Source organism: Lithobates pipiens, unplaced genomic scaffold (genome assembly GCF_037356315.1).
Source record: "Lithobates pipiens isolate NorthernLeopardFrog02 unplaced genomic scaffold, aLitPip1_a1.2 Scaffold_18, whole genome shotgun sequence".
In the NCBI taxonomy this organism is placed as follows: domain Eukaryota; kingdom Metazoa; phylum Chordata; class Amphibia; order Anura; family Ranidae; genus Lithobates; species Lithobates pipiens.
In genome coordinates this window covers 140,507,662-140,525,346 of record NW_027507758.1, presented here as the reverse complement: position 1 = coordinate 140,525,346, position 17,685 = coordinate 140,507,662, and the positions used below count along the sequence as shown (strand labels likewise).

At 44.7% G+C, this 17,685-nt stretch overlaps 1 protein-coding gene across 1 annotated transcript in view; it reads right to left on the bottom strand.

The window, feature by feature from the left end:
• ACSS1 (acyl-CoA synthetase short chain family member 1) overlaps positions 1–2,374 on the bottom strand; it is a 200,218-nt gene extending 197,844 nt beyond the window's left edge. The window contains exon 1 of the mRNA XM_077486195.1: positions 1,791–2,374. Within this exon, the coding sequence (XP_077342321.1) occupies positions 1,791–2,178 (388 nt within the window). The 5' untranslated portion in view covers positions 2,179–2,374. The remainder of the gene's footprint in view (positions 1–1,790) is intronic.
• Between the last annotated feature and the right edge of the window lie 15,311 nt (positions 2,375–17,685).

The following is a 17,685-nucleotide window of genomic DNA, read 5'->3' as shown; positions in this document are numbered from 1 at the left end:
CACACAATAACATCACAAGCACAATACAGCATGTGACTGCAGCAGAACTTGCTAAGGGAACCTTCTTCATTGAAGGGTACACACCCACTTTATGGATCTCTTCACCAATCAGAAGCGAGAGCTGAGCCCATCCCACTCCTTAGAGTGTAGCAACAGCACTGTCACTGTTATGAAGCAAAAGACAATTTAACAATTTATTTCCCTACTCGGAGTTCTGTTAGCCGTACAGATTGACAACTAAAAACAATGGCAGTCCTAATACTACAGACAGGTTCAATAAGCTGTGCAATGGCCTTTGATTACTTTTCTTCACTTTATTTTATGAAGCACAGATATAGTTCAGTATGTACTGTTCCTTTAATCAGTTAACTGAAAAGTATGCTGACTATGAAGCTAACCGCAAAGGAACTGCCTAGTTTACATAGCAGAGGCTCTATATTGTTTATATTGTTTATATACTGCAAAATACTGACACAGATTTGATCACATTCTGCTAGGAGTGATCCATATGGCACCAAACCTGCCTGGAATGATGCAACAAATCAGCACGCTTATAATGCGATACGTCGCGGTTGCAGAAAGCAGAGCGACCAGCAGCTAGAGTGTAGCAAACTATGCAGGGGGTATGATGTCACACAACTGTCATCGTAGCCTGTAGCAACTATGCAGGGAGTATGATGTCACACGACTGTCATCGTAGCCTGTAGCAACTATGCAGGGAGTATGATGTCACACGACTGTCATCGTAGCCTGTAGCAACTATGCAGGGAGTATGATGTCACACGACTGTCATCGTAGCCTGTAGTAACTATGCAGGGAGTACGATGACAGTCGTGTGACATCATACCCCTAAGAAATGTCTCTGCCATACTTCATGGCATCTGTCCGTGTATAAACCTGATGATGAAACTTCCAGACTAGTTATGCCAACTAAGCATCTAAAACATCAGTTTTGGTAAACACATAACTTTTTAAAGTGCATGTTTATGTGGTTCATTTAAAGGAAGCGTAATATTAATGTAGGGCTGAGCATACACTATACAATCTGATTGTACAATCTCCTTCAGATCTACTATCAACTATGTAGTGCAAGGGCCTGCCTGATTTAATCAATAATAAATGAACTGCTTAGTAGTGACCTTGTATTATAATTATGGTCACTCTAAAGGAGATTTTACAATCAGATTGTACAGTGAATGGCATATGGTGTGTACTGCATATCGTGTATAACTTTTTTAAAATCTGCTTCCTCCCTTAAAATAACATTTTTCCATGAAGGTCCTTATTATTGCACTTCATGTTATAGGGTGGCAAATTGTTGTCTCCGTCCGCCTATTTGCTTCTGCTTTGCTACACGGCCTTTCCGATGCAAACTGTCTGATTCAGCATTAAACACCCAGGCATGGCAAACTGTTGTCACCTATGAAAAATGCCAGGGAACTGTCACTAGAGTGAATGCATGCAGACAGGATGTGGCTGCAAAGAGGCTGCAGGAGATTAGCAGAAGAACTTTATGAAAAATAGGCATTGTTTATGATACCCTCTGGGGTTATTTACTAAAACTGGAGAATGCAAAATCTGGTGCAGCTCTGCATAGAAACCAATCAGCTTCCAGGTTTTATTGCCAAAGCTTAATTGAACAAGCTGAAGCTAGAAGCGGATTGGTTACTATGCACAGCTGCACCTGATTCTAAGTGCACCTACTAAATCTCCCCTACTGTGCTTTTAGCAAGCTAAACATTGGTGCAAGTTTAATGCTCAATGCAATGAAAGAATTTCTCATCACTCACCAGATACATTTAACTGACCACCAAGGAACCATCTGACCCGGCCTTGAGTGAAGTCACAGTCCTTCACTGTCTGATATGGCTTTACCCAAATCAGCCTCTCCCTGGCCAGAACCCCCCAAAATGTCTCAGGATCCTCCAGGGAAAACTGCACCAGGTCCTGGTAGGTGTGCACATTGGGTAAGGCAGTTGCTTCGGGCATGTAGGAATGGATGTCCCATTGAGGTCCAAGAGCATGCTGAGCTGGTTGGACCACCGGTTGGACCTTCTGTTTCTGGTAGGACACACAGTATCTGACCCCAAGTCTTCTCCATGTACAGATCCTTGAAGGAGTATGCTGCTTGCCGAATAGCTGATGCAGGAGTAGTCTGCTTGTCAGGTTGACTGCCATGCTGATTAATGAGCAAGGATTTCCAGGGAATCAGAGGAACACTGGCACCATAACTCTCTAGAAGTGAATGGAAAGTTTCAGCAGGCTCCTTGGTGGAAGAGCTCTTGTGCTTATGATAACTGCAACTGCAAAACCATCTGCTGGAGCAGTGCTGATAGAATTACACTGGCCAAGAGCTCCTCCTTATTTCATATCCAGGAAATAGAAACAACTTTTTTTTCTCTGCACCTCTATTACAGTTCATTGTAATCTCTGTGTAAATGCCACATGTGCTCTGGCGTTGTCCCACTCATCATACTTTTTGTCTAGTTGCCAGTTACCTCAGATTCCCGCCTTCTCAGGGCTCTTATCTGGATGCAGATGCTTCGCTTTATCAGAGCTGCAGTTTCTGCAGGGACAGGTCTCTACACTATCAGCACATGGCCAAAACACATTTCTGCTTTGTACAGGGAAATGCAATCTTACTTGTTGATAGGAAGCGACAAAGTTATGAATACAGGCTTTGTTCACCAAGTGTTGAATGTGCAGGAGGGCCTTTAAATTTGACATTCTGTGCAAATCAAGTCGAGTCCATTTCCCTGCCAGCCCAACAAAATTTACTGCAAAAAACTTAAAAAATAAAGATTTTACAAAAAAAAAAAATACCACAGTCTTGCTTCCAGTAGTCTTGGGTGACATCACAGTGTAGGCAGGTGCAGTCTTTACTCCCTCCCCCCCACTGCAGGTGGCACTCGACAGAAACATTGATGCAGAGGGGGAAGGAAGTTATGAAGAACTTAGCTCCTCTATGACTTCCTGCGGCCACGAGACAGCTGTCTGATTGGATGTTGGCACCCCAGATCATTATGGCAATTACTGCAGAAAATTAGTTATATCCAAGGTGTTCACATACTTTTTCTTGTCACTTTACCAGGCATATATAGCTGTTAATGGAGATACCTGTTGATGAACGTTGCAGCAAAGTCCAATTGGAGAGGCCTGTGATGACCACGATGCAGCGTTCAGCTTGGTATTGGAGACCAGAAAACAAGTTCTGAGATGATGAGAAGACAGTCCAGCCATTGTCAAACCAACCTGGAATGCAGCTTTAACCAACATAAACCTGGTGTGGCACTGGCACTCAGAGTCAGCCTATCTACTCTGCACTTAGCAGTGTCTTCTGGTCTGCAATGCTAGCAGGCCAGAAGTATCTATTGGATGCCTAATCTTGCTCTAGCCTATGCTGGTTATTGATTCCTGAGCTAAAACTAGATATAAAATCCAAGACCAGAAGGTGTTGATTATGTGATAAGATGAGGCATTGAGATCTTGAGGAATGTAGAATTTAGCTTTACTTGTATAGAAGAACACCATACATGTATGAGAACAGCATTACAGGAGAGAGCAGAGACAAAAGAAAAGAAAAGAAACTTCTTTCCTGTGCAGAATATACAAGCATATTAAAACACACAGACACTAGTACAATATATAACTACAGTGCCATCTATACTTTGGAGTGTAGAGTACATGCTGTTCCAGCAGAACTTCTCAACAGCATGTGCTTTGCTATATGACGTTGAGGTTCTTCTGAAGAAGACTATAACTTTCCTTTAACAATGGCTTGGTGAGTGCATCCACAGTCATCTATTTTGATGGGCAATACTGAATGCCAGTAACACCTTGCTCTTGGGTGTCTCTTAGCAGATGATACTTCACATTGATATGCTTGGTCCTGGGATTGACTGTTTTTGATTGTGTCAGCTTTATACATCGCTTGTTTTCAAAAATGAGAATGGGTTTTGACATGTCTACGCACGATCCTATAAAAGTTGGCAAATCTATATTGTTTCTTGACATGCATGTTCTGCTGCAATGCACTCAGCTTCAGTTGAAGACAATGCAACAGTCACTTCCTTTCATCTAGTCAAACTTATGGTTAATTCACTATGCTGAAAGACGTAACCACTTGTAGCTTTGTGGTCTATGCAGTCAGTATCCACATACCCAATTCATTTTGGATTTGATGATCCTGGTAGCCCTAGTTTCATCTGAATTGTTCCCTTAAGGTACTGTGTCACCCCTTTTACTGCACTCCAGGCACTTTTCTAGAGAGTATGGCCACTGCCGTATAGCAATTTTCCAATAGCTCTGCAGTACATGTTTGGGTAGCAAGTTTTTTGCTTCTTTACACTTTTCTGGTTTCATGGAAGTTTTTACTTTGTTTGCATCTTGCTTGTGGAACTGTTCCAAGATTTTGGCAATTTTCTTACTTCAATTGAGAAGACAACATTTACCTACTTCCATCTCTATTTGGATTTCTGATCTGATTGTAATCCCCTACTTAGGATGTATACCCATTTTTCGTCTTGATTTGTGGAATAGAGACAGGGATCTTCTTTGCTTCTTGAGAATCCCTCTCTTTTGAGTATTTTAGTTACTTTCTCATTCCAGATCCTTGCAGATTGCTTAAGGCCTTAGATGTTCTTTTGAAGTTTACACACAAGTTTGTGTCCTTGCTCAACCCCGGTGGTTACTCCATGCAGAGATCTTCCTTAGTGTCTCCATATAGGAAGGTGGTTTTTGACATCTAGGAGCTTCGTTTGCATGCCCTTCCCAGCTGCTTCTCCCAGTATATGTTAGGTAGGTTGGCATCTGATAGCATGTACCTGGCCATTTCTATAAGAGTGTGATTTTTCCTTTTAGCTAAATCATTTTGTTCTGAAGTTTATGGTGTAGTTGTCTGGTTCCTTATACCTTGATTCTTCAGGTACGATTCCATTTCCTTACGTGGCTACAAACTCTTCTATTTTTTTATGATGTTTCATTCTTGTGCTTCATTAAATACCGTATATACTCGAGTATAAGCCGAGATTTTCAGCCTCTTTTTTGAGGCTGAAAGTGCCCCCTCGGCTTATACTCGAGTCACCGCTGTCTGACTGCTCGATCAGCGTATCGAGCAGACAGACGGCGGACATTAAAATTCAAAAGCCGCGCCTCCTTCTCCGCCTCCGCCTGTGATAGGCGGAACACTGAATTTCCCAGCAGTCAGTGTTCCGCCTATCACGGACATCCGCTCATTCTCATACTACGGACGAGTATGAGAGGATGTCCGTGATAGGCGGAACACAGGCTGCTGGGAAATTGAGTGTTCCGCCTATCACAGGCGGAGGCGGAGGCGCGGCTTTTGAATTGTAGAATGGCCGCCGAGAAGAGCGGCGATCCTGGAGCGGCGATCCATCGGCACGACACGGGACGGAGGAGGCACGGGACGGAGGAGGCACGGGACGACGGCGGCTCGGGACGGAGGCTTGGGACACAGGTAGGCTGGACACACACACAAGGCTGCACGGACACACACACACACACACACACACACACACACACACACACACACACAGGGATGGATGGATGGATGGATGGATGGATGGATGGATACACACACACACACACACACACACAGGGATGGATGGATGGATGGATGGATACACACACACACACACACACACACACAGGGATGGATGGATGGATGAATACACACACACACACACAGACACACACACAGGGATGGATGGATGGATGGATACACACACAGGGATGGATGGACGGACACACACACAGGGATGGATGGATGGATGGATGGACACACACACAGGGATGGATGGACGGACACACACACAGGGATGGACGGACACACAGGGATGGACAGCCATGTCTCACCCTCGGCTTATACACGAGTCAATACGTTTTCCAGTTTTTTGGGGGTAAATTGGGGGCCTCGGCTTATATTCGGGTCGGCCTATACTCGAGTATATACGGTAAGTTGTTGTGAACCAAGACTAATCATCAATGAAAGTCATTAGATATCTGTTCCTGCCTGACATGGCAGTTTTCCTTGGTCCACACATGACACTGTGTATGAGCTCCATGGGAAGGGTGGTTTTTCTTTGAGTGGTCAGTGGAAGTGGAGTACGTGTGGCCTTTGCTTCCATACAACCAGTGGCAGTGCGTCCATTAAGGGTGCACGGCTGCCACCCCCTCTCTCCAGGCACCCCCTCTATGTTAAATGGATAGATTCATGCATGGTCACTGTAGCCACCCCCTATTCAGGTGTCCGGCAGTGGCAGGGGTGTTTTTTTAAGCACCTGATTAGAGCCATAGGCTCTAATAGGCTTCAAAAAAGGTGAATTGCAAAAGCAGAACATTGCGCTCTCAGTTCATTCAGGTGTGTTAGCAAAGCTAATGAATATTTGCTCTGCTTACACTGAGCCGCCTCTCAGCCAATTAGGAGGCATGGATCTAATACCCGTCACCTGACTGGCCGAAGGCACAGGCGCCCTGATTGGATGCTTGGCAGAACAGAAGAATGAGAGGACAGAGAGCCACGGAGGACACAGCCGTCGCCCTCACCCGCCACCAGGATAGGGTGTGTGCCGGTCAGACGGCAAGCGAGGGGGGGATCACAGAAGCTGCATATGATGGGCACAGAGGCTACATATAATGGACACAGGCTACATATGATGGGCACAGAGGCCACATATGATGGGCATAGGCTGCATATAATGGTCACAGAGGCTGCATATGATGGTCACACAGGCTGCTTATGCTGGACACAGGCTGCATATGATGGGCACAGAGGCTACATATGATGGTTACAGAGGCTACATATGATGGGCACAGAGGCTGCATATGATGGGTGCAGAGGGTATATATTATGGGCACAGTCTGCATATGATGGTCACAGAGGCTGCATATAATGGGCGCAGGCTGCATATGATGGGCACAGATGCTGCATATGATGGGCACAGAGGCTGCATATGATGGGCTCAGGCGCTGCATATGATGGGCACAGTGGCTGCATTTGAGTGGCTGCATTTGTGGGGCACAGTGGCTGCATGTTATGGGGCACAGTGGCTGCATGTTATGGGGAACAGTGGCTGCATTTTATGGGCACAGTGACTGCATTTTATGGGCACAGAGGCTGCAATTGATGGCACAGTAAGGCTGCAATTTATGGGGTTTTTTTTCAGATTTTTCTGAATTTTTCAGTTTGTTTGCGCCCCACCAAAATTTTAGAGCACCAGCAGCCACTGCATACAACACTTGCATTTTATGAGCATTTTGCAAGATAGCATTGTCTTATCTTCTGATAAACCTCTCTTTATAATTTCCTTTATGGCTTCTAGGTTTCGGTGCCCCAGTCATCTATGCCAGTTATTCTCAAACTCGGTCCTCAAGTACCCCCAGCAGTCCATATTTTCAGGTTTTTCTTTGCACAGCCGCTTTAAATCAATATCAGTGACATGGTATTGATAAGAGCTATTTTATCTAAGGGAAGTTCCCAAAACATGGCCTGTTGGGGTTACTTGGGGACTGAGGTTGAGAAACAATGGTCAATGCCATAGGTGAATGCATTTATTGTGGGAATTCTGAGTGGAAGTCTTGGCTTGCTTGTCTGTGTGTGGTAAATCTGTATACTGTATTTATCTGCGTATAACACACACTTTTTCACCCTAAAAATAAGGTGAAACTCGCGTGTGCGTGTTATACACTGATCGTTCAGTTCTGGCTGCCTCGGATTGGACAGGGAGGGGGGCGGGATGAGTGCTAACAGATTACATACAGTGAGAATTTCTTGTTTACTCGGCGGCCTCTGTTATAAGAAGTTCCGTCTCCTGGGCTGACATTGTTTTGTCTATTATAGGAGGTGGGACTTTGTATTAAAGAGGTAAACAGGAGATTATCCTGTATGTAATCTGTCGGCACTAGTCCCGCCCTCCTCCCTGTCCCCTCCGAGGCTGCAGATGGGCATGGATCAGGCTGCACTGATGGCGATGGCGAAGCTGCATTCATGGCACTTGTGAGGATGCATTCATAGCCCGTGTGAGGCTGCATTCATGGCACTTGTGAGGCTGCATCATTGCAATTGGAAAGCTGTATTCATGGCAATGGGGAGGCTGCATTCATGGTAATGGTGCGGCTGCATTCATAGCAATGGTGTGGCTGTAGATGGGCAATGATGAGGCTACATTGATGGGCACTGTCCCTTATTTTGCTTCACAGTTTTTAGTTTTTTTAATTAAAAATTTTCCCTTATACTTCCCTCTTAAAGTTAATGTGCATGTTATACACCTGTGTATGTTATACGCCGATAAATACGGTAGATGCTCATCCAATGTTCCTTGTCCGAGGATTTGCTTGTAATTTTGAACTATGCATTCATCACCTTGGAACTGAACTGTGAGACCATTGTTAGCAAGGGTTTTTACTGATAGAAGGCTGCCTACCAAGTCTGGGACATACAATACTTTGTTCACAAGGATACTTTGCTTGTCCCCTGATGGTGTGATGCAATTTAAGAACCCTTGACCATTACCTTTTGCAGTAATACTTTTCCCATTTGCTAGGAAGACTTTGTTTTTTGCATGGAAATAAATTTCTGTAAAGAGAGTCTCATCACTGATCATGTGGCTTGTTGCTCCTAGGTCTGTACACCAACCAGGTGGTAAACTACTCTAAGCCATTTTCTTTTACAAAGGTTTTATTGATGTATAGCAGAACAAAAATAGTACAATGATACGATTTGCAGTTAAAGAGAGATATAAAAATGTGCAGGTAGCATATACACAATAGAGTGAAACGAAACGCACATTGGATGGACAATTCCAAATATAGTGCGAAATGTATAAACCATGATCACATACATAAAACAGGGGAGGCAGAAACTGTTAAAAGGTGGGAGCACTGGAGTACATAAAATAATCATCAGAGGTAGAGGTGCCCTATTCCCCCAATCCATTACAGGAAAATAAAAATCGCCATGGGAGGCCATTCACAAAGAACCATTATGTATAGTAGTCCAGAGAAAGTAACAAAGAAGAGGGAGAAGGGAAAAGAGAAAAAGAAAACAAGAAAGGTAAGAAGAGAACAGGGAAAGAGAACAAAGGTGTCCCAGGAGTCAAGATCACAGGGGAGATCATATATACAGCAACTGATGGACAAAACATGAAGGACGAGAATTTGCAATAAAAGGTGGCCAAACTTTGAGGAATTTATCGTGAGCATCGGTCAACCATAATGTCATTCATACAGCGTTTCATTGCCTCAAAGCTAGAGACAAGAGACTTCCATTGATCCTCTTCCGGTCTAACAGACGGATGGGGGATCTTTAATTTTTGCTTTTTTTTTGTTTTTGTTTATTTATTTACTTTTTACACTTGCTTTCCTTCCGAGAGAGGTAGGTGTCCCTTTTATTATTGCACCCATTAATGGGTGTAAGAATTCCAGATCGGATTTCACTTGCCAGAATCATATGATGACCAAATGTGATCAGGGTACTGAGATGGTGGTTTCATCTCTTCCATTAATACTAACATTTACAGAGAATCTCACAATTTTCTAAATCCTATTTGCTTTGATAGGTTTCACACTGTTTTTATTGATATAATATAAAGTTACGAGTTCGGTATTCTCCATTTGTCAGAATAAGTGTGGACATTTGCCCTTCCTTAAAATGGTATCGTTTTGGAAGCCGCCACCTGAAGCTCAGAATGAGGTGTGGTTATGTGTTTGAGATGTATTTATAGCGGGGAGTCAGCATGCCGCCCGTGCCCCTGGACAATGTCATGTTGTGATGAAACACGTAGGGAGGAGCGATGTGCTGACGTTGCCACATTCGCACAGGTCTTGTAGTGAAGGGCTGCCAACTTGAGCTGGTCCGGCTTGTTTTATGCTGAGATCAACTTGTTTAAGTGTAAGTGTACTACGATTTTTTAACAATAAACACCCAAAGATGTTATGCTATGGAAGCTTTTATTTCTCCATGGGTATACTGTTTCATTGTGCCCATACTGGGTGGTGGAAGTCCGTGAAGACGTTGCCGCTATGTTCACCATAGGCCCTTGCTGGGTATAGAGCAGAAAGCGCTCAAGATCTCCCATAATAGGAGATCATAGGGAGTCGGTAAGCAGCAATAAGATTAGAGGTGGAAGTCATCTTTCTATATATCACTTTTTCCTCGGTGCACTGTTATATATTGTCAAGTTGGATGTCGCTTTATTGGATTGGCTTTACCATTTATAATAATTTATTTATTAGTTATACTGTTCTTAAGAGCAACTTATTTTGGAAATACCCCAGTAAAGGTCAAATTTAAATAAAGTGGTAGCAAGCTGCCATTTAGCATGAAAAAGAGTACCTAAGTACTTAAAATTAAAGTTGAAGTGTAATAATGTACAAAGCAAGGCATAGACCCAGATCCATAATCTGCACACCCTTGGGCAGTACCACCAAATATGTCCTCTGCTGGGCACAGCCCAAAAGCAAGTCAAGCCAGTGTGTACCAGCGATATAACACTTTGTATGCATTCTCAAGGATACAAACATTTTTCCAGCATTTGGATACAGCCAAAGTCATGATGCGCCAATCCTGCGCCAGTCCTGAGGATTCAAATTATCCTCAGTTCACTTTCCCACTGTTTCCTATACTGTCTCATAGGAGGTTGTTTAGTAGAGATTATTGAGGAATCAATCAGGGAAATGGGGGCATGAGCAACAGACACTTTCAAAGGGTGGCATTATATGTCGTTATAGGGAGTGGATTGGGAGCGAATAAGACCAGACAATGACGAAGTTGTAGATAACGATAATGTTCACGCAAAGGTATCTCATGAGAAGATTGAAGAATTTTGAAGGCCAAGTTCCTAGTGCAAGTGAGAAGAGCCTGTACATTAGTGAAGCTGCGCTCAGAACACCAAAGAAATTGCGTCAGGTTTTCCAGGTGGGGAGGGGACAAAGGGCAGTGGAGCAACTATAATTGGCCTGGTAAAGCCCAACATAGGAGGAGGTCCGTTTAAGTCATACTCCACTTAAAGAGAAAGGATTGCTGCAACATGTCCCACGTCCAATCAGACAGGGTCACTGACACATAGTTTATAAAGTAAATACTGTAAACTACTTGATCAGCCCCAATTCCTGCACCTTCACACCTCAGATCACTGTACCCCCTGCAAATCTGCCCCCTCCCCACTGTACTACCCTGCACATCTGCCCCACCTCTGTACCCCCTGCTCATCTGTCCAACAACTGTAACCCCCCTGCACATCTGCCCCACCACTGTACCACCGTGCTCTTCTGTCCCACCACTGTAAACACCCTGTTCATATGTCCCAACAATGTACCCCTTTTCTCATCTGCCCTACCACTGTATCTCCCTGCACATCTGCTCCACTGCTGTACCCCAATGCTCCTCTGTCTCTCCGCTGAACCGTCCTCACCTGTCCTAACATTGAACCCATTTGCTCATCTGCACCACCACTGTAACCTCCTTTCTCATCTGCCCCACCACTGTTCCAACTGCTTTTCTGTTTCACCTCTGTTCCCCCTGCTCTTCTGCACCACCACTGTACCCTCCTAGTGATCTGCTCCACTGCTGTTCCCTTTTCTCATCTATGATATGCGCGATATGCAGAGTGGTGCAAGGAAGCACAGATGAGACATATCTACCTGTCCTGGCACACTCATCCTCACTGATCCATCTCTCGCATCTAGCCCACCTGCTTGTACAGTCAGGTCCATAAATATCCTACTTGTTCTTGGGGCATTTTCCCTTCAGTTTTGTCTTCAGCAAGTGAAATGCATGATATAACGCTCTTAAAATATATATATATATATTTTTTAAGAGCGCTATATCATAATTTATATTTGTGTTTATATTGTTTCCAGCAATATTTGTGTTAGCTGCTATTTTTCTTTTATACAGTTTTTTTATGCTTTTAGCGCAACAAATTCTATTTACATTAAGTGAAATGCATGCTCAATCGGATTCGGGTCAGGTGATTGACTTGGCCATTGCATAACATTCCACTTCTTTCCCTTAAACTCTTTGGTTGCTTTCGCAGTATGCTTCGGGTCATTGTCCATCTGCACTGTGAAGCGCAGTCCAATGAGTCCTGAAGCATTTTGCTGAATATGAGCAGATGATATTGCTGAAACACTTCAGAATTCATCCTGCTGCTTTTGTCAGCAGTCATATCATCAATAAATACAAGAGAACCAGTTCTATTGGCAGCCATACATGCCCACGCCATGACACTACCACCACCATGCTTCACTGATGAGGTGGTATGTTTTGGATCATGAGCAGTTCCTTTCCTTCTCCATACTCTTCTCTTCCCATCACTCTGGTACAAGTTGATCTTGGTCTCATCTGTCCATAGGATGTTGTTCCAGAGCTGTGAAGGCTTTTTTAGATGTTTGGCAAACTTTAATCTGGCCTTTTTGTTTTTGAGGGTCATCAATTGTTTACATCTTGGGGTAAACCTTCTGTATTCACTCTGGTGAAGTCTTCTCTTGATTGTTGACTTTGACACACATACACCTACCTCCTGGAGAGTATTCTTGATCTGGCCAACTGCTGTGAAGGGTGTTTTCTTCACCAGGGAAAGAATTCTTCGGTCATCCACCACAGTTGTTTTCCATGGTCTTCTGGGTCTTTTTGTGTTGCTGAGCTCACTGGTGCATTTTTTCTTTTTAAGGATGTTCCAAACAGTTGATTTGGCCACACTTAATGTTTTTGCTATCTCTCTGATGGGTTTGTTTTGTTTTTCAGCCTAATGATGGCTTGCTTCACTGATAGTGACAGCTCTTTGGATCTCATATCGAGAGTTGACAGCAACAGATTCCAAATGCAAATAGCACACTTTAAATAAACTCTGGACCTTTTATCTGCTCCTTGTAAATGGGATAATGAGGCACTAACACACACCTGGCCATGGAACAGCTGAGCAGCCAATTGTCCCTTTACCTTTGGTCCCTTAAAAAGTGGGAGGCACACATACAAACTGTTGTAATTCATACACCATTCACCTGATTTCGATGTAAATACCCTCAAATTAAAGCTGAAAGCCTGCAGTTAAAGCACATCTTGTTTGTTTCAAATCCATTGTGGTGGTGTATAGAGCCAAAACGATTAGAATTGTGTCGATGTCCCAATATTTATGGACCTGACTGTATGTGATGTCACATACAAGCATCTGGAATGGATGCACAATGATAAGTTCAGGTCAGGGTCATTTTCTGAAAGCAGTGGGCTTGTATACAAGATTGAGCCCCCGCAGCTGAGAAAAAGTACGGTGCAGAGCACCACAGCAAAATTGGGTGTGATTTTCATTGGGCTGAATACTGGCTGTGGCTTAAAGGGACACAGAGTGCAGGGGTTCAGTAGTAAGTGACGCAAAGTTCAGGGGTGAGGTGTAAGTGACACAGAGAACAGAGGTTGGGAGTAGGTGATGTAGAGGTTGGTAGTAGTAGATGATGCAGAGCTAAGGGATCAGTAGTAAGTGACACATACACACAAACACATAAATATATATACAGTATATATAATTTTATTTTAATTTTTTTCAACAAAGTTCTCAGAAGCTCAACAGTAATTTCACAAACTCAGCTAATTGTGATTTTCTCAGTCACAGTGAAATCCCTGCTTTGTGAGATTGGTAGTCGCAACCAAGCGGTCATCTTCCTCCAGATGGTGGGTGGGGCTAACAGGACTGTGATTGGCGTTGGCAGTGGCCAATCACAGTCCTCCTCCTCCTGGAAATAGGGACCAACCCCTAGCAGAACTGCACCCAACCTCTTCCCTATCACAAGAGCTGACAATCGCAGCTACAACAAAGTTAACCAATCAATAATCAATGTTTCCCATTGTTTACAATGTGTTGGGGCACAGTGCCTTCCCCCCAGTGCAGGTACAGCATGGGGAATTGTGAGATTGGAATGCATTAGTGTCTCACTGACACTTCCCTGCACTGCTCTGCTCTTGGCGAGGGAGTCGGGTGCCAGCAAAAGAGGCTTTGCGTGCCGGAGATCTCATATACACAATCCTTCATCCACAGTTGACCCAATTTACTACAGCAGGGGAAAAAATTCCTTCCTGATCCCCCGAGAGGCAATCGGATTTTCCCTGGATCAACTCTACCTATAAATGTCAGTACCCAGTTATATTATGTACATTTGGGAAACAATCCAGGCCTTTTTTTAAAGCAATCTACTGAGCTGGCCAGAACCACATCTGGAGGGAGTACATTCCACATTTTGACAGCTCTTACTGTGAAGAAACCTTTCCGTATTTGGAGATCAAATCTTTTTTTCCTGTAGACGTAAAGTGTGCCCCCTTGTCCTCTGTGATGACCTTAAAGTGCATAACTCAACACCAAGTTCACTATATGGACCACTTATATATCTGTACGTGTTGATCATATGCCCCCTTAATTTTCTCTTCTCAAGAGGGAATAGATTCAGTTCCTCTAATCTATCGTCATAACTGAGCTCCTCCATGCCTCTTATTACCGTATATACTCGAGTATAAGCCGAGATTTTCAGCCTCTTTTTTGAGGCTGAAAGTGCCCCCCTCGGCTTATACTCGAGTCATCGCCGTCTGACTGCTCGATCAGCGTATCGAGCAGACAGACGGCGGACATACTACAATTCGAAAGCCGCGCCTCCGCCTCCGCCTCCGCCTGTGATAGGCGGAACACTCAATTTCCCAGCAGTCAGTGTTCCGCCTATCACGGACATCCTCTCATCCTCGTACTACGGACGAGGATGAGAGGATGTCCGTGATAGGCGGAACACAGGCTGCTGGGAAATTGAGTGTTCCACCTATCACAGGCGGAGGCGGAGGCGCGGCTTTTGAATTGTAGAATGGCCGCCGAGAAGAGCGGCGATCCTGGAGCGGCGATCCATCAGCACGGCACGGGACGGGACGGAGGAGGCACAGGACGACGGAGGCTCGGGACGACGGCTCGGGACGGAGGAGGCTCGGGACGGAGGCGGCTCGGGACGGAGGCTCGGGACACAGGCTCGGGACACAGGTAGGCTGGACACACACACAAGGCTGCACGGACACACACACAGGGATGGATGGATGGATGGACACACACACACACACACACACACACACACAGGGATGGATGGATGGATACACACACAGGGATGGATGGACGGACACACACACAGGGATGGATGGATGGATGGACACACACACAGGGATGGATGGACAGACACACACACAGGGATGGACGGACACACAGGGATGGACAGCCATGTCTCACCCTCGGCTTATACACGAGTCAATAAGTTTTCCAGTTTTTTGGGGGGTAAATTGGGGGCCTCGGCTTATATTCGGGTCGGCCTATACTCGAGTATATACGGTAGTTTAGTCGCCCTTCTCTGCACTCTGGAGTCCATACCTCTCTTAATACAAGAAAGGACTTTGATCGCTTTGGAAACTGCAGATTGGCATTGCATGCTATTATTGAGCTTGTGATCTTCCAAAACACCCAGATCCTTCTCCACTATGGATTCCCCTAGTTGTACGCGCCCTAGTATGTATGAGGCATGCATATTCTTAGCCCCCAAGTGCATAACTTTCCATTTATCAACATTAAACCTCAATTGCCACTTAGTTGCCCAATTAGACAGTGCATTGAGGTTGGCTTGTAAATTGGAGACATCCTGTAAGGACGTTGTTTCTCATCTGCATCTGCAAAGACAGAAATGTTACTTTTAATCTTAGACCCGATATCATTTATAAAGGTATGAAAAATTAAGGGTCCAAAACCGAACCTTGGGGTACACCGCTGATAACCTTAGACCATTCAGAGTAAAAAACATTAACCACTACTCTCTGAATTCTGTCTTTTAGCCAGTTTTCTATCAATTTACAAACTGATCTTTCCAAGCCTGTGTACCTTACACATGATCCATGTGTGGGCAACTGTGTCAAATGCTTTTGAAAAATCCAGGTATACCACGTCCACAGCCACCTCTCTGTCCAAGGTTTCACTTACCTCCTCATAAAAAGAAATCAGGTTTGTTTGACAACTTCTGTCTTTCATGAATCCATGCTGCCTGTTGCTTAAAATATATTTCTTTATCGTATATCACGGGACACAGAGCAGCCATAGTAATTACTATGTGGGTTATAGGCCACCTTCAGGTGATGGACACTGGTGCAATCAAAGACAGGAAGTCCTTCCCTTTATAACCCCTCCCATACAGAGAGTACCTCAGTTTTTTTCGCCAGTGTCTAAGGTGTTGGTGATGGTTAAAGATGTGCTAAGAGAGCTCCGCTGAAAGGATCCTTACAGGATCACGGGGCTATGCCATACTGTTGGATCCAATCAAAGTGCTATTAAAAAGCCAAAGTGAATGGTACTCCAGCCTCAAGAAAGAAGACTGAGGTGTTGTCTGTAAAGCTCATCTTTTGAGTGCTGGACCCTGGATTCCGACACCTTGGTTACATTTATCATAACTGGAAGGTTGTCTGGCAGGGTGCTATACAGGTCCAAGAGAGAGAAACCCCATATACAAGTCCTTGAAGGTCTACCATGACATGCTCACCATGATGGGTGAAGATTGGGTCTGTCCTAATTCCAGCAGTATCCTGTGGCGGGGAATGGTAAGTGAGAAGATCCTAAAGATACTCTTATGAACTTCTCTATTAAGTAGACTGTGCTTACCTGTTGTTTCCACTAGAGGGGTGAATGAACATGTTAAGTTTACATTACTGTGTTTCCTCCTGCTCAGTGTCAGTGTCTCTGCTCACAAACTTGCTCTGCAGCCACCAGAGAGTTTGGGGGTCTCCTACCTGCAGGCATTGGGTCCCCCTGGAAAGCACCTTTCCTTCCCCCCTGCCGATCGCGGGACTGCGCTTAGCACGTGCACATGGGAAATCGGCTCCTTTTGTAGGACAGGAGGGAGCATAAGACTGGGCAGTTATTAGCAGCATAATACTCATTGCTGGACTAATGCTCAGTACCTCTGCTTTGTGCTTAGGACTATGTCTTCCCGGGATACAAGCCTACTGCCACATCTCCCTGAAAGTGCCAGATCTTGTTTGATCTCAAATTAGGGTCAGACCTGGTTAGTACCTGGATGGGAGACCACCTGGGAATACCAGGTGCTGTAGGAGGGAACTTAACAGGGAGAAGTGCAAACAGTGCCATATTCCCCTGAGAAACCTGAGGTGACAAGCCAGGATGAGCTATTTAGGCCTTCAGCTGTTGCAACTGCTTTCAACATTTCAGCCTCTGCATACGTCATTAAGGATGGCTTGGCTCCAGCATGGATTAAAAGAGAAAGTAGCTGAAATGATTGCATCTTTGCAAGTATGCTCACATCTTCCTCCCTGGATGGGAGAAAATGCAGCAGATCCCCCTCTCCTGCTCCTATCCTTCTGTAAGGGCTTACCTAGGTTGGAGTCCATGGCGCAGAGATGTACGCTCAACCTTGCTAATACACACAGCCCACGGTAACAAAGAAACAAAGAGATAAGCTACCTGGGCTGTGAATCTGTGCACCGGGGCTTGACAGGAATTTGCCAAAGGATAGTCGAGGTAAAGCCATAGTCAGGGATTCCAGAAGACAGAATAAACAATAAGCAGAGCCAGGGTCAGAAGCCGGAGTCAGTCTTGGAATGCTGTAACTGGAACACAAGAATACTGGAACACTGGAACACAGGAATACTGG